General features: G+C 38.0%; 1 protein-coding gene across 7 annotated transcripts in view; it reads right to left on the bottom strand.

The window, feature by feature from the left end:
- The window catches only part of setx (senataxin), a 45,178-nt gene extending 26,233 nt beyond the window's left edge, over nucleotides 1-18,945 (bottom strand). For 3 of the 7 annotated variants that reach the window (XR_012397082.1, XM_068215961.1, XM_685853.9), the window contains exons 1-3: nucleotides 18,727-18,945; nucleotides 5,834-6,037; nucleotides 1,059-1,269 (exon numbers count right to left, since the gene is read on the bottom strand). Coding sequence is in view for 6 of the 7 variants with exons in the window: in XM_068215961.1 (XP_068072062.1) it covers nucleotides 1,059-1,269; nucleotides 5,834-6,028 (406 nt within the window). In the remaining variant the exon portion in view is untranslated. Of the gene's footprint in view, nucleotides 1-1,058; nucleotides 1,270-5,833; nucleotides 6,038-15,987; nucleotides 16,149-18,726 lie in introns of those variants that run through there. The other 4 variants (XM_068215962.1, XM_073935704.1, XM_068215963.2 and 1 more) reach the window with 2 other exon arrangements.
- Between the last annotated feature and the right edge of the window lie 2,797 nt (nucleotides 18,946-21,742).

Here is a 21,742-nt window from a genome sequence, read left to right as displayed (position 1 = left end):
GTAGGCGGTTTTGAACGCAGCCATTGGCTTTGAAAACTAGTGTACTTTTAAACAACACATTCTATAATCCAACATTTGTGTTAAATCATTCGTGTTCAGTTCTAGAGCAGTGAGCCAATAAGAAAAAGCACAAAGGCGGGAAAAGCATTGCAGGCTTTTTCACTTCAGCAAGTTCACATAACTGATTTAATCTGTTAGAGCGCTGCGTTTGGCGTTTTCAGGTGCAAAGATGCATTCTGCATAAATGTCTCCTAAATCCACACACACGGTGAGGATTTTGCAATGAAAACAATGAAAATGTATGCACTACAGTGAACTCCAACCGAACTCTCGTCTCCTCCACCAGCTGTGGGAAAAGCCATTAGAACAACACAGATCACTGTGCCTGTTCATGCCAGAGTCCCACAGAGAAAGTGATTGACAGGTGGTAATTTGTGTGTAACTTTGCTTTACCCATAACCAAACCATAAATAAATAAAGACCATGTGGGTCAGGTAGTGAAAACGGTAGGCTACAATGAATTAATTCGATATGATTTAATTGATATTTAACAACCACCCCCTGCCTATGACGACGATGGCATGGTCCATCCCAATGTTTCACATTAGACATCGTGTGATGCCGAATTGGCCAACAATCACCCAACCGTAATTCGAATGTTTGGAAATAAAACTAAAGAGATACTTGTTTTTTAATTTTATTGGCGATTTCTAATATGAAATTTAATAGTAAGCTTGGCAAACAGTTTTAGAGAATTTGATGTTTTCCCATTCAACAGAATGCCTGAGCATATGGACCAGGATGCGCTTCAAAGACGGTCGCAGAGTGAACAGACCTGCCTTGAAGGGACTTTGTTATAAAATAGCCTTATCACAAAGGTGATCATCTGCATCAGATGTTTAAATTACCCCGTTTCTAACATGTACAGAATCTATCTTCATCTTCTGCATAGTATCCATATTTACATTACAGCTTTTTTAAATCATTCTACAGTTTTAAAACCACCTCACGACAAACATAAAAAAAAAACCAACATTGGTTATGAAAACTGGACTTACACAGCTCTCGGCAGCACAGCAGGTATGGATATCTCAAAATTTCACACAGTGGGATGAAGATACGGTCATGGATATCTGAAGGAGAGAACTTTAACACCGGCTGCTCATGATCGCCTTCAATGATATAGATTTCATCTTCATCTCCCAGCTCCTGATCCAAAACGGACCCCAACACACGCAGGAGTCGAGCAATCTCCATTTCCCACAAACACTGCAAAAAATAAATAAAAAGGATTTAACATTTGTGGATGTGCAAGCTCAGGTAGGACATAAGCTGATCTCATAAAATTTATTTTACCCAATGAAAGTTGCACTTAAAAGATAATAATAATAATAATAATAATTATTATTATTATTATTATTATTATTATTTTTTTAACTGCATAAAATGCAAATGCACAATTTAAGACTTCTATGACACAAGCACATCCAACCCAGATTATTCATCTATTTAAACTCTACTGAATATCTAAAAAGACTAATACACATGACATGTCACTCATAGTTTTGAACGTGGAAAAGTGTAATGGTCAATAGACAAATTACCAACGAAAGTCAAATGGGTTCCCTGTTGCAAAAAGAGACCGGTTCCAATAGCACACATGTCGTGTTTTGCGGTAGGATGCCAAAACCAAGTCCAAAAAGAGAAAACTTTTACAATACACCACACTGTTTTTGGTACCAACCGCAGACGTCTTTGGCTAAAAGGGAGCTGAATGAAGTGAGGATCCTCAAATGCTCGACTCTTCAGTTCTCATGTCATATCAGGCAAGTTCACGCTATGCTGAATTATACACATTGTTGTTGATGATGATGATGATAATTACCCAGGCCTTGTGTAGTCCCGTCTTTTTTCCTTATCATAGGCTAAGCAGAACCTCGATTTTTAGCACTACAAAGTTTTGAATCTGGTAATCATGGAGCATTATTTCTTGCCCATGACCAAACAGAACAACATTGTTGGCATCCAAAGACTTGTTGGTCTTTAACTTCTCTCTTGTTAAATCAGTTTCAATGAAATAGTTGTATATTTGGGGCTGGGTGCTTGGTCATTTCGTCTTATCCAATATTCATTGGGAGGGTGCCATCTATCGCAAATGGACCTGTCAGACGAACACCGCTCACTATAACGTTAATTCTGCTGAATCACTGTGCTCATCACTGGGTGACAATCCAATCAAATAAGAAAATAATAATATGCTGAAAGCATTATGTAAATAATATATACATATGTAAATATAACTTATTTCTAAGACAACATTATACTCTGTACTGCATCGGATATCATTCCCTCGCTGTAAATGCTAGCGCTCCAGTTTTTTTTCTGCAACATCGCTGCAATCAGATTCTGAATGTTTACAAACATAGTAATTCATCTAGAAGGCAAATTAAGCCCACCTACTAGTACAAGCCAATCAGCAATCACTATAGACTGAGGATTCTTTGGAGAGAAGCTTGAACCAGACGTGTGCATTTACAAAAGTTTGGTGGTCAACAAACCCAATGGAATCTCAGCGAATTCTTGCTTCAGACATAAGAAACATATCCACAAAGCTTAATCTCTACTTCTAAATCAGGGATGGCCAACCCTGTTCCTGGAGTATCACCTTCCTGCAGATTTCAGTTGCAACCCATATCAAACACACCTGAACCAATTAATTAGGACCTGAATACCACGTGATAATTACAGGCAGGTGTGTTTGATATGGGCTGCAACTGAAATCTGCAGGAAGGTGGCTCTCCAGGAACAGGGTTGGCCATCCCTGTTCTAAGTGAATGAAGTGCACTTGAAAACAAGTTTTTTTTTTTTGGTTTTGTAATCGGTTTGAAATTAACATGAGGTACAGTCCATACAGTCATTTCTGGAGAAGAGTCATTATCAAGACCAAGTTTTAAATTACTTTAGAAGAGCAGACCGATCGGATGAAGTATTATTCAGAGAACGGCCATAAATGAGGTTAGTGTCGTGATCTGGTTGGTTATTTGTGATTCCAAAATGTAATGTAATTGTAAGCTTGGCAAACAGTCTTTAGAAAATTTGATGTTTCCCGAATCAGACAGAATGCTCGATGATACTGCCTGAGAGTAGTTTCAAAGATGGCCGTCGAGTAAAATGACTTGCCCTAAAAGCAACTTGGACATCTATCATGGTTGTGCATGCAAATAATGAACAGTTGAATTGGTGAGTCTACAAATACAAAAACAACAATGAATCCATTCATTCATAAAAAAAAAAAGATTTCCTCCCTGAACAAACATTGATCTGAAACCCACGCCGACACGGGAAGAACATGCAATTTTCACACTGAAATGTCAATTGACCCAGCCGAGACTCGAACCGGTGACCTTCTTGCTGTAATGCTACAGTGCTAACCATTGAGCCTATTAAAAAATAAAATAATAATTTTCAAACTTATCTCTTGCTACACAAATCACGTTACATGAGAAAATTGGGCTTTGTGGAGGAATTAAATGTACCTTTTTATTCACACACACTTATCAAATGAAATGTGTAGTTAACTCAATTTACTGAAAGTTAATTCTACTCATTTGAAAAGAGTTTTGAACTCAGCGTTGAAGGTACTGGGTTAATTAAATAATTAATTAAACAGTACCTAAACTTAAATGGAGTAAGTTCACAGTACTCGTAAATTAGTTTAGCGCAAATGGTTTATAGCAATCGGTTTCGTCAAACGGTTCGAGTTGCCTTAACTTATTGGGTTTTACTGTATGGATGGATAGAGATAGAGATAGAGAGAGAGACAGAGACAGAGAGACAGACAGACAGACAGACAGACATATATATATATATATATATATATATATATATATATATATATATATATATATATATATATATATATATATATATATATATTAAATGTTTTTTTTCCATAAATGACTGTAGGCCAAAATCAAAAATCAAATTAGAATTTTGATTAATTGTACAGCACTACTAGAAGTGCATTTCAACCTTACACATGTAGGTCATGCAGGATTTTGACATTGTAAATTATCTAAAAAACACAAAGCAAGGCCTCAGATAACCACTGATCACAAGCTCCTTTCTCCACATTAAGAAAGCAGATATCTAATACTTTTTAATCAGTCTTCAGTCACATGTCTCCAGTTAAATCTGCAAATGTGGTGAGAAACAACCTGCGAATAACGCTTCTTTCTGTACTCAAGGTTGGTAGACCAGATAAAATATGTTTCCAATTTAAAATGATTTGTGCACTTCTCAGAACGAAGTCTGTGATACTGAAATTGCTCATCTGCAAACACCAAAGTGTTACGGATGTGACAATTTCAGTAAAAACTCAAAACATAAATTCACAGAGAAAGTACATGTTAACATGTTAACATTATATTAAAACATCTACTTAAAGTTAAGAGACCAGAAAAATTAAGTAGAAAATATATCAATCCATAAACATTTAGATTTTAAATGAGAGAGAAAAAAACATGCCTTATGGATGATCAAAATAATAATAATTCCTTATATTTATACAGCACTTTTCTGTACACTCAAACTGCTTTACACATTTGGGGGGGCTCCTCATCCACCACCAGTGTGTCGCATCCACTTGGATGATTTTGCGCTTGCAGCCATATTGCGCCAGGCTGCACACCATACACCAGCTGATTGGCGGAGAGGACACCGAGTGCTTCCTGGCAAATTTGGCCAGGATGCCAGGGTTAAACCCCTACTCTTTTTATATATATATATATTTTTTTGGAGGACATCCCGGGATTTTTAACGACAACAGAGAGTCAAGACCTCAGTGAAAAGTCTCATTCAAAAGACAACACTCACTGAGCAGTATAGAGTCCCCATCAATATACTGGGGCGTTAGGACCCACACAGACCGCAGGTTAAGCGCCCCATGCTAGCCTCACTAACAACACTTCCGACAGCAACCTAGCTTTCCCATGCAGTCTCTCATTAAGATACGGTTGGAAAAAAAGTTATTTATTTTTCTTACTTGTGTCTTTATTTTTTTTTATAAGAAAAATGTTTAGACATACAATAGAAAAAGGTTGATTAATCTGTTACTTAATTGATTAAATGGCTTGACTTGGTTGATTAAATCTGCATACTTTAAGGAACATGCTGACAAGATGGAAATAGCAGAATAAGTGTGGGGGCCTTTGTTTAATACAAAGTCTAGACATGCCACAAGTTGTCATGGTGCTTGTAGAAGTTGTGAAATATATTAAAGATGCACGTAATTGTTCAGTTCTAGTATGCAGAGAAGGGTTGCAGAAAGAGGAAGTATGTCTGGGGTACAAGAGCCAAAGGACTGCAGAATGATTGATAAGTGACATTAAACCAAAACTCCACCTGTTAATATCAGTTGTGCATATATGCTGGAGTTAGGAAATTTATTTTAGTTGCGAATCTCTTGAATGCAATTCTTGTATTGCATTGGGGTAACGTAACCCAGAGCTCTGTCATAGAATTAATCATTTGTATCTAATAAATTACTAATATTTTTGGCATTGAAGAAAACACTCTCCAGATCTTTTCTTATTGAACACGCATGAAAATGGCTTGATATTACAACAATACGGACCAATCGCAGGCCTGCTTAGCTTCAGTGGGCGACCATGTGAGTTGCAGAGAGCTAGCTGCCGACAAAAACAGTTTGCGAATATATATAGTATACAACATAATTCGTATAGTACTAAAGGAGAAAAAAAAGGTTTTGCTATTTTGGTGAAAACCTCGTCATGAAGAAAATAAGTTAACATTTGCATGGAATTGCTCCTACCTTGTGCAGATCAGGGACATTCTCTCTGGCTCGATGATACTCCACCACACACTCAAGACAGCAGCAGAGGTCTTCATTCAGAGAGTCCATCTGCATTTCAGACTGCTGTCCTGAGCAGTAGCTGCGCAACAGGGCGACCATCGCTGCATCACCCTCTGAATCCAGAGATGTGGTACACCACAGACACTTCTCCATCTTGATCTCCTGTGCACAGACAAATTAAAGTCCACATGAATCAGAAGTCACAACCATTTTTTTTCCCGTTTTGTGACGCAGTTCCTAGAGAAACGAGACACGTGGGCGTGGTTTGTATTTTCTGCTGCAAGCTGATTGGATGTATGGAAGTAGGAGTGTTACTCAGAAAGATCTGGAAAAGGGTTGGGGAGAGAGTTATTACAGCCTAGCAGACTCCTCCTGCTCACCATTACTCTTTGTTGTCAATACTGACAGCTGGAGTGGCGTGGTTAAGTATGTTAGCTACGCACAATACCTCAGACAGACCTGATCTGAGAATCTAACTGAAAACAAACAGGAAGTGCATTTTCAGATCTCAATTAGAGATTACAAAAGGAAATAGGGATGTCAATTTTATGTTTCTTCGATGCAGACGCAAACAATTCGGTATCGGTTCAGTAACAAATCATAACCGGTTATTATGTACTGACGTTATTGATCACATGTGTTATATGGTGGTAGCTTACTATACTCGTGGTCTCCTCCAAGTGTGCCGCAAGCCTGCGTTTGAGTGAAGGTCTCGGCCGTTAGATCGCCCCCTGGGGGCTGGCTGCAGTACAAGTCATAAAGCCCGCCTCCTCCGTGTTAATGAAGGAGACTTGAGCCCAAATAAAAAAAAATATTACACTTGCAATAAAATGTCTCGAAAGATAGTTCTGGTCGATTAAGGCACTGGTTATTGTGCTGAAATAGGTGCAGATCTTCATTTTTGTAAACAGTTTGTTTTTAGCAGTAATTTAATGCTGGGCGTGTCATCGTGATTGACAGCTGTGATTGACAGTTTCTCAAAGCGTGGCGTCTGAGCTTCGGCAGGAGACTGAAGTAGACTGAAATGTTATTATTCGATTTCTGTGTTATTTTACCATGACAAAATGAGTTCAGCAGTAAACTATAGTTTCTGACATACATGATCCTGGTGGAACACTGTTTATTCGCTAAGTTCAGGGCTTTTTTCGGGCTTTATTAGTTTGCTGATACACGCCTAGCCACCCAGATAGCAAAACACAGTTCCGGCTAGATTCTCGCCTGCCGGAGATTTATCTCTTAGAGCTCAGACTGACTAATGTTACCTCTGCTGGACCTACTCCGGATGCCTGGACTCACTACCCAATTCCAGCCCGAGTCAATCGAGCCAGATGCGGCGGCCGAGCGAGCAGGCGCTGCCGCATGCGAGCCGGAATCAGCCCGCGACGCCGCGAGTAAGTTATGCGCTGCGGCCTGGAGCTGGCGCGATTGAATATATAAAACCCTCATATTTGTTAACGTTATTACATCCATTTGTGTTGATATGACAGCAAACGCATGCTGAGAAGTTCGGGGGGCGTAGTTGATTTTACATAAAGCGTTTGATTGGAAGCTCGACTCTGCTCATTTTCGCGGCTCCTCCTCTGGCTCCATCAGACAATCCTTCTGCGCATGTCAAGGCTCCAATTTCAGCAGTCTTTTGCGACAGTTTCTGCCCGTCAAGCAGGCGTTTTGCCCTCAAGGCGTTCAATGGGAAAAAGGGCTGTCCCGTCGTCCATATTTTTTACAGTCATTGGTCTCCTCCATCGCCAATTAAAACGCTTCAACTACTTAACACTTACCACAGATAACGGTGCACAATTCACTCTTTTTAGGTTTGCTGGACAGACTTGCACGGACAAAATTTAAGCTGTAAACTCTCTTGCACTCTCTGTGGCCCATTTGACCTGCTTGCATGTTCGAGAGGTAACGTTTCATCTCCTCTAACGGCTGTTAGAACAATAACATTACTCATGGATCCACTAATTCATTGTTGCTCTTATAGTTGTGTAAATTGCTTCCTTGTCCTCATTTGCAAGTCGCTTTGGATAAAAGCGTCTGCTAAATGACTAAATGGATAAAAGAAGTCTCCACTTCACTTCCTAATATGCAATTGCCTTTTTGAATATTACACCAACTGTACACAAAAAAAAAAAAACTAATACTACTAATACTTCCCTTCTTAGACTTTACAGACCTGAAACTTGCCTTTAGTACTTATTCATTGTTGCTCTTAGTTGTGAAAATTGCTTCCTTGTGCTCATTTGTAAGTCGCTTTGGATAAAAGCGTCTGCTAAATGACTAAATGTAAAATGTAAAAGGAGTCTGCTAAATGACTAAATGGAAAATGAATGAAAGTTTCTTGTATGCGTCATTTATTTTTTGTTTCTCACTTGCCATAACATCTCATAGTGCCACATTCCCTCCACCAGCATCTCAGGCACATATTCAGATAAATAACATTGCACTGGGGAAATGCGGTGAAAATCCTAGCTGGTTCGTCCAGCACTGGGGGTTGTAGGAGTCAGTGCACTTTTATGTCTAGGTTGCGGTACAAACGGCTTCTTCCGGTAAAACATGCATCAGAGTGACATGCAGCTCATTACATGTGGTGACCACTGATAAAAGTTGGAATTAAACTGAAGGAAAGGGAGTGTGAGTGATAAATGAACAGGAAGAGAGTGGACTGATAAGATAACAGGGAAGATCTACAAGGCACCATTCAGGCTGGGCTCAAACGGTGCGACTTTTAAAGGGTCACTTCACCATTAGATTAGACCACAAGATAAGACCACAATAATCAGTATAGTGCAGGACCTCCTTTTGCGGCCAACACAGCAGGAGTTTGTCTTGAGAAAGACAGATACAAGTCCTGCACAGCGCCCAGTGGGATTTTGAGCCATTCTGCTTGCAAAATAGTAGCCAGGTCACTACAGTATGTGATATACTGGTGGAGGACTCGCTTCCTGACTCGCTTCTTAAAAAAAAACACCCCAAAGTGGCTCAATAATGTTTATCTCTGGAGACTGTGCAGGCCATGGGAAATGTTCAACTCAAGTTTCATGTTCATCAAACCACTCTCACCAGTCTTGCTGTGTGTATTGGTGCATTATCCTCATATACACTGCACCGTCTTCAGGATGCAAGGTTAAACAACTGGGTGCACATGGTTCTCCAGAATGGTTCAGTAGTCCTTGGCAGTTACCCAGAGCCCATTTAGCTCAAGTATTGAGCCTGAGTAATGCCATGATATTGAAGGCCAAACCATCACTGATCCACCCCCTATGCTACAGTCTGGGTGAATGCGTTTTGGCTTCTCCACACTGCAACTCTCCCATATTTGGGACAGACAATGAAGATGGACTCAGAGAACGTTGTACACACCAAGATTTTCTCTGCAGGCGCCATTGAAACTGACATTTGGCATTGGCACGAGTGACCAAGAAATTAGATGTAGCAGCCAGGCCATGTATATGGACTCCGTAGATCAACCAATAAACAGCAGAGTTGAGGTGCACATTTAATTCTGCAGAGAGTTGAGCAGCGGTTTTTTGGATACAATCCAGGTTAGCACATGGACATCCCTTTCAGTGAGCTTCCGCTTGTGTCCACAGTTACTCCTGTTGAATGTAGTTCTTCTTGGTGGTATGCTGACATTACTCTGGATACCATGGCTTGATACATTACTAAGAGCTGTTGTCTTGGTCACAGATGTGCCAGTGAAATGCACACCAGAAATTTGTCCTGATATGCCACCCGAATCTGCCACCCGTTATGCATTGCAACATTAAGTAAAACTGCTATTTGGGTTCGTTCACACACTGCACAACTTTTTTTTTTTTTTTTTTTTTGGCCTGTCGGTCAGTGCTAGGTGACAGTAAAGTTTTTTTTTTTTTTTGGATGACAAACTAACAAAACTATGCTGCAGCTCTGATGCATTTTATTCATTGAGAAAATTAAAAAGCACTGCCTTGTTTGCATGTTCAGTGTTTGTCTGAAGTTCTTCGTCTACTTAAGTGTATATTCCATACAAATTATGAAGCTGATCGGTCAGTTCTTATCAAGTTACTCACAGTGTGCTTGCGGCATTCTGACAAGTTGAGATGTTTTCAACTAGATGCATGTAGAAAACTCCAAACATGTGTAATGTTGCCCAATTTCCCCACATTGGAAAAACAAACTTCCGCACGATAAAGACGCAATATGTAAATGGCCCCTTACCTCACTAATTAAAAGCCAACCTCTTACTGGTGGAATGTGCAATCAATGAAGTTGGCTCGCCCGGCTGATTAAATCTAGCCAATAAACCTCCAACATTAAACTGACCAGTGTTTCAGTTTCATTATCCACCCCCATATGCATGTAATACAAAAAAATAAATAAATAAAATAAATAAATAAAAAAAGTCAGCACTGCTTTAACCAAGGACACCAAGCTTCCCAACAGCCAACCATCAGTAAGCATCAATCAGGCTATGAGCATCTGATGTGGTGCCAGCTGCTTCCGTGTAAAACCAATCAAGTGGATTTTTCAGATTTGTAGTCATCAGGGAAAGTTGAGAGAATCTCAGTCTGTTTATCTCACATCTTTTTTGTTAATCTCACAGCTTTTTACAGTTCTTCCTAACAGGAAAGTTTAACAGTCATTTATCCCTGCACACATGCAGCCATTTTAATCAAGAAAAATTGGTTCATTAAATCGCAGAATAACAGTTCATTCCACTGTGGCAGTGCCTGATAAATCAGGGACCAAGCTGAAGAATAGCGAGTGAGAGAATAGCAGAATAATCCTGTCAGTTCTTTAGAAATCAAGTTAAGTATAATTTAATTATTCCTCCACATGCCTCTTTCCATACATGCTCATAAGGTAAATTACATGCGCTCCTGCAGCCCCTTAATAGAAACAGGAGATATGATCAATGAAAGATCAAGACATGACCACATTGAAATTAAATATTATTTTTGACTTCATACTTGATAAATAAATGAATAAATCTCATCCTCACTGTCTGACTAGTTTGTTTGGCATGTAACACACATCACCTCTCATTGGGGTAACATAGCAAGGAGTCTGCCTGATTCAGCGAGTCTGTCAAAGACAGTGGTCTGATCGGCTGTTCAGTTATGAATCGAAGCAAGAAAACAAAAACTGATGTGACAATTTAAGCAAACAAGGCAACCAAAGAGCGAACACAAAGTAGTAAGTGTCATTTTATCAGATTTCGCATACATTTACACAAGCAAATCCCTCTGCGATGAGTGTACTGTGACAAATGGTTTGCAATCGATTCTTAGTTTAGGCATGTATGCGTGCAGCACTAGTTCTGTTTCCCTGCCATATGCACAAATGGAGAGATACATCCACTCACATGTGCAAAACATGCATGTTCTAGTTTCAGTCGACTGTCAAGCATTTGATATGTTCACATGCAGCTTTTTGGTCCAGACGGTACCAGATGCGGCACACAATAGTGGATTTTCCTTTACCACTAGTTCCTTAATACCAAAATCAAAGACAACCGGCTTCACCAACTAGGCCCCGATACACTTAAGCTCCATTCACAAGGGTCATCAGCTTCAACGCTTCCCATTCACTTTGAATGGGTGACGTCAGACGCTGCTGAACTGCATTGTGGATTCGTCTGCGCCGCTTCCGAGGTGTTGCCTGCTGCAGAAGTTGGGACTCTCAACTTTTCAAGTGCCAATGGAGGCATCAGCCAATCAGATTGCTGTATGCAAATACACTAGCTCAGACAGTGGCCTATTGCTGACTAATTTCATTGGCTGACGCTGCTATGACAGTTGCGTCAGCCCTAACTTCAGACACGCTCTCTGTCAAGCGTCAATGCTGAAGCCTTGTGTGAATGGGGCGTTATATAACATATACAAGTAAATGTTCTTTTTTGTACTTTCTTTGAGACCGAAAAGATGTTTGAAAACAGCACACCGTCATGATCTCTTCAACACCCCCATGCTGCGGTAGCCATGGTTGTAAATGGGTCACACCACTCGAGTGGACTTCTAAACACAACAACAGAAGCTGTGAGAGAATATCAGTTTCACAAAAAAGGCAAAAAGCCTTATCCAGTGAGAAGCCACCACCTTGCTTTCTATTTGCCGTGGACAGACACCACATGAAATAAAGTTTAGGTCTTTAAAAAGGCATTTCTGCTTCTCATCCAATGCGACTCCAAGTCTTTAAAATCTTTCTGTAAGCAATAGTACATGTATGGATGCATCTGTAGCAGCTCTATTTGACCCTCCAGTTCATTCATGTTGCTAACTTCTTGGTGTTGTTGTGCTGGATGTTTTGTCTGACTCTGAAGATATGAAGCACATCCAAAGGCGGAGTTTCAGAACACACTAACCAATTGTTTAATACAGTGGTTCTCAAACTGTGGTACGTGTACCACTAGTGGTACACAGGCTTCCTTCTAGTGGTACCGAATATCATATGTATACGCTCCATATATTTCACAATTTATCAAAAATTAATTAATTATTTTTATATATATATATATATATATATATATATATATATATATATATATATATATATATATATATATATATATATATATATATATATATTATTTGACATATAGCCTATATTTCTGAGGTCCAGGCAACATTCCCAGGTGTTCATGAATTACCTACTATATGCTAATACTTTACATTTAAGTATAGCACTTTTCTTTTTACTTTTTAATCAACATTAACCTACCATTTTTAACTTTTAAAAGCACATTTTAAATGTTGACATTTTTAGTTGTTTGTTTGTTTTTCACATATAAGCGTTAACATTCAGACGATTTATAATGTTTAAAATGGCTGACAATAATAAATATTCTTAATAATAGGAATTAATCTGCCACATTTTAGAACTGCTCAGAGCTGTAGCTGCTTTACTGGGCTTACTACGCCACTGTATTTTAATACTGCGCATTATGGTGGTACTTGGAGAGACAATTTTTTTCTGAGGTGGTACTTGATGAAAAAAGTTTGGGAACCACTGGTTTAATAGTCACAGATCAATGAGGCTTAGGAACTAAAAAGTTAGCTTTAGTGAGAGGTTTTGAACTGCCATAATAAAGTTCGTTTTGAGTTTACTTTATTCAAAAGTGACATCATTTCAGTTATTTTTGTGTTATTATACACCCAGGAGTGTAAAAACCAGAACACATAGGCTGAAAAACTTATTTATGCCCAAAGGCATCCTAGTCTTGTGATTGCTCGTCATCTCCAAAACTCAATGCAGACAACAACTGCAGTCTTTTACAGAGGAATGTCTTCAAGTTCACATTACACATGTAATTTATGTTGGCAGTTACGGGAGGATTTTACGGAGTACAATTTCACTGCATACCAGAAAAGCCTGCATTCATGACACACTCTTCATTAAATAGCGGAGATCTGTACACAGACCTGTTGTGAGCACCAGTGCCATTAAATTAATGTATATTCATGTTGAACCCATTAAATTACCTCTAAAGCAATAGTGTTTTATTGTTGCATCAATAGCTAGATTTCCATTAATCTATTTTCTATGCACATTTTGGATACGCTGTTTGACGGAAACGGCAAGATGGCCATAAATTTATTTAAAAAAATTCATTAAAAAAAAAAAACCCTGCAAAACAGAGTAGGATTTCATTAAATAAGAAAACATGTGCATAAACTACGATGCACTTTTAAGAAACTTTTACTGAACAAAATTCAGTATGTGCATTAAAAATTAACAACAAACAATTTAAAAACTTAAAAAAAATTTGATTCTTATAGGAAATCATGTGATGATGAATGTGTGTGAATGGACAAACCAGCAGGCGAAGCACACTGTAAAACATGTGAAATGTTGTTTTGGTCATTCTAAAATGCCTAACAATCTCAGTATTAGTGTTATTATATTATTAAGTACCTCCAGAACTGTCAAGAGTGTCTGTGCTCTGCGTCTCACGCCTCAAACGACACCATGTATTCACTGCATGTCGGCATTTGTCTTCTGAGGCTCAAGTAATATATTAAAAGATTGAAACAACTTCTCCTACCGAAACAAATTACGTTTTTATTTTTGATATTTGGTGCCAATTAATCAGGAAGTGACGACTTTCTTTTTGACTTGTTGAATGGTAACGCTGAACCATCTGCACATCTTTTATATCATATTCCTAATTTGCGCAGAAATTTAATTGTGCATCTTTGGATGGAAACATAGCTACTGTCTGTGACGCAATACAGAAAATTCGACCAATCAAAATGCGTAAAAAGATTTAGCTCCACCCCCTCCCATGGAGGACTGCAAATAACCAAGACAGTCATCGCATGCTTAAAACACTTAATGATTAGACTTTACATATGGATCTTTTGCAATAGATTGATAAAAATATTGAGTTACATTATTAAAAAAAAGATTCATGGGCCCATTCCCTTGTTTATGTATTCCTTCATATTCATTATTTGTGACTTTGTGCATGTTCGTAAAAATAAATAAAATTCATTCATTTTCTCTTCGCAAATTGAAAGAACATACCCAACAAATTAATACATCTAATGGTGGGCAGCATCTGTTAAACTAGAAATGACTTGGTCATACAATTATTAAAAAAAGCTCAGAAAAACAAATGAATAAAATGTTGTAAACATCTAAAACTGAAGCAAAATCATCAAGCTGATACACTGCAGTCCAAACAATGATATTATGGCCAATATGAAGAGAGAGCAGAAAGCAACAAAAACAACAACAACAACAACAACAACAACAACAACCATCTAATAAGCAAATCTGTTAAATTATGGCTGCTCTTTGCATTCTCGATTATATATGAAAACTCCAAGTCCACTGCCAGACTAAATGCCAACGCAAAACATTTTTTGGGAGACACAAAGGCATTTTAACTTGCCTTAAGACCAAGTATTCAAAAACATAAAATTATAAAATTTGTAAATGCAGTGTAAAACAGTCCGTTTAAAGAAATGCTCCTTCAAAAGTGCTTCTGTGCCAACTTTGCCATGTTGATTTAACACAACAGGTAGACAAAAAGGCACAGAAATCATCATGCCCAGTTCAGCAAGCTGTTCTACACATTTTTTGCAAAGACTATACATATAAGATATCAAAAGGATTGTCATTTAATGTTTGGACTGAGGTAAATCTGGTTTTATATATGCACATTCATTATTTTTTTAACAGTGACCGTCACTTTTAGGGCTGCGAAAAAATGATGTCAGAGTTATTAGCCCCCCTTCGATTTTTTTTTCTTTTTTAAATATTTCCCAAATGATGTTTAACAGAGCTAGGATATTTTCACAGTGTGTCTGATAATATTTTTTCTTCTGAAGAAAGTCTTATTTGTTTTATTTCGGCTCGAATAAAATCAGTTTTAAATTTTTTTAAACCTTTTTAAGGTAAATATTATTAGCCCCTTTAAGCTATTTTTTCCAATAGTCTACAGAACAAACCATCATTATACAGTAACTTGCCTAACTACCCTAACCTGCCTAGTTAAGCCTTTAAATATCACTTTAAGCTGTTTTTTTGGGAACTTTTTTTTTTTTAATTCTCTCCATTAAACAAATTGGGGTGGAAAAATAAAAAACAGAGCTAATATTTCAGGGGGGCTAATAATTCTGACTTCAACTGTATATATTGCGAATATATATGAATACAATGTCAGCAGATGACTTGAATATCTCTACTTGGAAAGATCTAATCTATTGATAACATGAATAATTTTGATTAATTGTAATTAAAAGTTAAAGTAAACTGTTTCCTCATGCCTGAATGTTTTAAAATCATCGTACAGTCACAGGCCTCAAAAACACAAGCAAATGATAAATTATAATACAAGAATCAACATTGCATATCCTGCGATGTGACTAATATAAATGATCACGTTGCGATATTAATGCCGAAATTAAATATTGTTCAGCCCTAGTCCATATATTGTTAACCACGCTACTATATTCAGTCCAGAGCATGACTTCACAACAACATTAGCACTGTTTAATTGACTGTGAACAATGTTGTACTTTAATAGTAATTGGCTACAGATATGATCTCCCTATTTAGAATTTACACTTTTCTGAAATTATATTAAAGGAGAAAGTCAGAATGTGCAAATATAAAAACAACTTTACCTCAGTAATGCTCAGCTGCTAGTCTTGCTGATTGCAAAAATATTTTCTTCAAGTTTCCCCCGCAAAAAAAATGAAGTCAAGACCTTCAAACATGAACGCCGAAGTCTTCGTAGTTTGGCAAAGCAGCTCATTGCTACAGCATAAGTAACAACAGAGGGTCTGAGGAGATGCTCTCAGCAAAGAGCCTTTTAAACCCTCCTCTTATCTGTGGTTGTCATGCATATCTCTACATCGAATCTTCTCCGCCCCTTCTTCTATGGACATCCCCATTTTTAGGGCTCACTCCAAGTGGCTCTTTGTTAGCTCTAATGCGGCAGCCTCAGCAGAGATCACGTCCAACAACAATACATCATGTTTGCTGCACATCCTGCTGTCAACTGTACATTCGGCTGAAGTTTGCATTTGTAGGTGTTGGGAGATTCCTGTTGGTTCAGCATACATGATGCAATTCATATATTCACCAACTCTTCAAAAAAAAATATGATTTTTTTAGTGAAACTTCAACCAAATCCTTACTTAAAACAATATTGCCTACAATAATGTTCCACTAACAGTCAAACTATACACCTTTTTGATAGTGTACTTATCCATCTGTGCCTACATGAGTGTTTTTCTTAAAATTTTTATTGTCTTGTATGTATTAGTGTCAACATTGCTTGTACTATATTGTTTTGTTCTTTGGAGTTTGTTGTTTTCACTCATCATAGTACACATGCTGCTGATGACGTTACATTGGAAGTGATCTGATTTGACTCGGAGGGTGGGCACATGTCTGGGTTTGCGCCTCAAAGGAAATGCACTCTTGAATTAAAGCCATGCATGAGCCCTCAGATTTTCAGCTGTGTGCCTCGTTTCCGTAAATCTTTCCATGTTTCCGGCTGAGTTTGCACAATGCATCTCTTCATTTCTCATCCGTTTTAAATAGCTTCTTCATTAAAGTATACAAAGGTCAAAGATAAAAGCAGGATGATAATAATGTAATGCACACAGAGTGATAATAAAGTAATGCTATAGACCATTTCAATGTGGTCTTCGTAGTCATAAACATTTCCTGCTTATCAAACAGTTTCAGAACTATAACGAGGCTATTTATTAATAGCTTAAATGTTAAAACAGCAATCAACAGTTTATTAATATTAAAGTCTCTTTTTGGATTCTCGAAAGCTATAGAAATTAAGTGTAAAACAGGACATACGTTGGGACCATTGTTTTTGTTTACATCTCTCAAAATGGTCTATAAAATTAAACGGCAAAATTATAATAATGAAGTCATCAAATTAAATGTATAAAGGAGTAATGAAATAATATTTTAAAACAAATCAATAAAACTCCTTAATATTTGTAAATACAGTTTTCGTTTCAATGCAAATTCAAATAATCATAATTAACGATCATCATCATTACAGATTATAAATAAATAAGTTTTGGGGGTCCAAATAAGTGCATCTAATGTCACTTTCTTTTTCATTAAAGTATAAAAAGGTCAAACATAAAAAGAGATTATAATAATGCAGTTCATATACAGTGATAAAGTACTGGCATGAAATTAAACAAAAACTAAAACAATTTAAAAAAAATCTAATTAAGCATATAAAAAAGGAGAGTAATGACAAAGCACTAAAATTCCTCAATACTTGTAAATACCGTTTTTGTTTTAATGCAAACATGTGAATGCAAAATTCAAACGATCATCAACAACCCTCATAATCATTATCACATATTATAACCCATTTAAATATGGTTAGCTGTCCAAATCAATTCATCTAAGGTCACTTTCTTTCTCATTAAAAGTATTAAAGGTCAAACATAGGAATGATAATACTGCAATTCATATTGAGTGATAATAAAGTAATGGCATAATGTTAAGCAAAAACAAAAATAATAAAAAAGTCATCAAATTAAGCATATAAAAGAAGAGTAATTACATAAAAAAAAAACAACAACAACAACACGAATAATAAAAAAAATAATAAATAAAAATCCTCAACAGTGGTACGTACATACGGTTTGTTTCAATGCAAACATGAATGCAAATTATCATCAACTATCCTCATCATCATCATCATTAAATATTATACAACTAGTTAAAGAAGTTTTGCCGTTCAAATCAATGCATCTGATGTCACTTTCTTTTTGTCTATTATCCAACAACACAAACTTACGACGAGACAAACTCTTCAGTTTCGTTTCCTGAGTAAACGTGCAAAGCAAAACCATCACAAACGAATAGGGGTGGGTATAGGTTTTATATTCGCACTCACCTTAATAATATTACTAAATAAGTGTTCTTTGCTACTTCTAAATTTGTAAATCATACTAGCAGCCCGTGATTATTAAAAATTATGTAGTTTTTAAATCAATAAAAGAGCTAATGTTGTGCTAAAGTCATACTTACATGCCATTTCAGACTTAATTTTAAGAGTAAGTTAGCGTTGTAAACAATAGCGACCGAGTTGTCACTAAACTAATGTGCGAGTAGAACCGATTTTACCTCAGTAACAAACGCATGCAGTGCAATGAAATAATAACTATAAACAAGAAAGTTACTAACTTATATGCACATAACATCTTCATTACTTCGTATCCATGACACAAAACACAACAGGCGGAGCTATTAATTTACTTTAAGGCCTATGAATAGCCACTAACACACAAAACCTGCAGCGGAAAATATAAACCTCCGAAGCTCCCCGCAGAAGTCAAATGTAAACACGAGGAAAACAACACAAAGCTAGTTACCCACAAAGCTCCGACAGAGGAAACTTTGAGTCTCTCAGCGCTGCTTCATCTCATTCCTCCACTGACAGTGTCGTAAACGCTTTTTAATCCACTCAACGGTGCTTTACATGTCCCCTCTCTCTCTCCTCTATCTGTGGCTGAATTTTGCTCTCCACTGAAAACACGCTGCTGTCGAGTCGCGCCGCTGTGACGCCACTGAGCTGCCCATTGCGCCTGCGCAGCAACTAAGGGCGGGTTAGCTCAATATAAATGGCTTATGTTATTGAAAATGCCTTCTGGGCAATTAGTAAAGCTCGTGATTAGATTTGTGAAACGACGTGCACAATGAAGGTTTCTGGAGGAGTAAATTTGGTTTTAAGAGGAATTAGTGTTGTTCATTAGGCTACTTTTACAAAAAAAGAAATGACTCAAATGAAATACTTAAACCATTTCTAAGATTACTTCAAATTAAATTGAGTATTTACAGTATTTCAGCCTTAAGATTTGTTATGGCTATCTTATTTGTTATAGATTTTTAGCTATCAGTGAATTTAAAACAAATTTAGATACACAAAAGAGATAGCTAACTCAGTGGTTCCCAAAGTGGGGCTCGAGACCCCTCAGGGGGTTGCAGGATAATGCAGGACACTTGATGCTTTCCAAAAATCTAATTTATTTTATTAAACTATCAGAATAAGCAAATTTCATCCATAACTCACAAAAGATAAGAATAGCAGTTAATAGTTACCTTAAAAAACAACATGCGTTTGTTGTGACCCCTGGGTTGATTACGTTTATTAAAGACACAGCAACAGTATCAAATGCAGCAGATTGACTTTATGGCACCAAGTTATACTTCTCAACTATTTACAGCACTCACGTACATTAAAAATAAATACAGGCAACGTCAGCGCCAATAACCTAGTGGTTATGTCCGGCAACATGTAGCATCGTGGTGCTCACGGCAACCCGAGTTCGAGTCCAACTCTAGGTTGTTTGCCGACACTTCCCTTTTCTCTGCAACTAATACTTTCCTGCCTGTAATCTCTACTATCCTATCCAAATTAAAGGTGAAAAACCCCTAAAGAATAATAAAAAATAAATAAATACAGGCCAGTGGTAATAATGGGCCCAAATTGTGCCTAGAAAACATCCCCTACACAGTGGCGTAGCGGACGGGCCCGCAGGGCACACACCGCGGGGGGCCCCACGTGATTAGGGGACCCCACGTCGTCGCGATTATCAATAATTGAAATCTGAACTCCTCTCAAACGGTGGACTACTTCATTCTGATTGCTTGCCGCCGAACCGCGTCATAGCTTATTACCATAAAGTTGACTTGATTTCAAGTCCTCCTTGATGCCCACAATGGAGAAGACACGCAGCGCTGCTCCTCGCCACCGGTTCTTATTGAAAATGAATGACTTCCGGCTACTTTGACGCTCTCGTCGCTTGTTTGTGAACGCTACCCCGCGCCGTTACTCCACCCCGCCCCCCTTTCCCGCTCCTCAGTTTGCTATCGCTCCTCAGTTTGTAAAGGCTTCCCCGCGTTGTCACCTCACCCTGCCCCCCTTTCCCGCTCCTCAATTTATGATCGCTTCCTCACGTTGTTGCTCCACCGACTCTCCCCGTCCCCTCAGTTTGTGACCCCCCCCCGCTCCCATCAAGGGGCCCCGTCAGTGATCCCTGCAGGGGGGCCCCCGCATTTTGCGCTACACCTCTGCCCCCACACCATTATACCACCAACAGCAACTTGAACCATTGATACAAGGCAGGATGGATCCATGCTTTCATGCTGTTGATGCCAAATTCTGACCCGACCATCCAAATGTTAAAGTAAAAATGGAGACTCATCAGACCAGGCAACGTTTCTCCAATCTTCTATTGTCCAATGTTGGTGAGCCTGTGTGAATTGTAGTCTCAGTTTCCTGTTCTTAGCTGACAGGAGTGGCACCCGGTGTTGTTTTCTCCTGCTGTAGCCCATCCGCCTCAAGGTTGGATGAGTGGTTATTTGAGTTATTGTTGCCTTTCTATCAGCTGTAACCAGTCTGGCCATTCTCCTCTGACATCAACAAAGCATTTGTCCCCACAGAACTGCCGCTTACTGGATATTTTCTATTTTTCAGACCATTCTCTGTAAACCCTAGAGATGTTTGTGCGTGAAAATCCCGGCAGATCAGCAGTTTCTGAAATATTCAGACCAGCCCGTCTGGCACCAACAACCATGCCACATTCAGAGTCACTTAAATCCCCTTTCTTCCCCATTCTGATGCTCGGTTTGAACTGCAGTCTTGACCATGCTTTGAGCTGCTGCCATGTGATTGGCTGATTGGAAATTTGCGTTAACGAACAGTTGGACAGGTGTACCTAATAAAGTGGCCGGTAAGTGCATAACTCATTAAAGTGTATCACAAATAATAATGTTATTATAATAGAAATATAATAACTCCAACACAAGCACCACTAAGTGAATTAAACCTATAATATACATTGTTGTGATGTTCTTACTCAATGTTATTGTGTTGATAAGTTCAATCAAGGCATAATTATTCGGAAATTCAAAACTATAAGAGATGCAAAGTCATACTTTCTGTGAGACTGATCAAAATTATTATATTTTATGATGAAAACACAAATATCTGCCAGTAGGCTCTGAAAAACACAGTGTCTAAAAGTAAATTTAGATACAAAAAAAGAGCCCTGATAGCTCAAAATCAATTATACATCTAAGAAATAGTATATTAAATAATACTATGATAAATAATAATGTGTTTTTATGTTTGTTCTCTTACCTGTGGGTCAGATTAAAATGAAAACACTTGTTAAACAGCAACATAGTTTATATTTTGGTTTACTTATGACTAAGTTTATGCCTAATTGAGCTCTGTAAGTTATTTGTAAGAAGTGCTGAATGATGAGCACGATTACAGTCTTCTGCACCGTAGGACTGCTGATAAGAGAGAGGTCTTGTTCCCAGAGATTACCTTTAACTTTTGCGATCAAACGACACTGGGGTGTTGACACAGCCTCAAACACA

Source organism: Danio rerio, chromosome 21 (genome assembly GCF_049306965.1).
Source record: "Danio rerio strain Tuebingen ecotype United States chromosome 21, GRCz12tu, whole genome shotgun sequence".
In the NCBI taxonomy this organism is placed as follows: Eukaryota; Metazoa; Chordata; class Actinopteri; order Cypriniformes; family Danionidae; genus Danio; species Danio rerio.
This window is presented reverse-complemented; position numbering and strand designations above follow the sequence as displayed.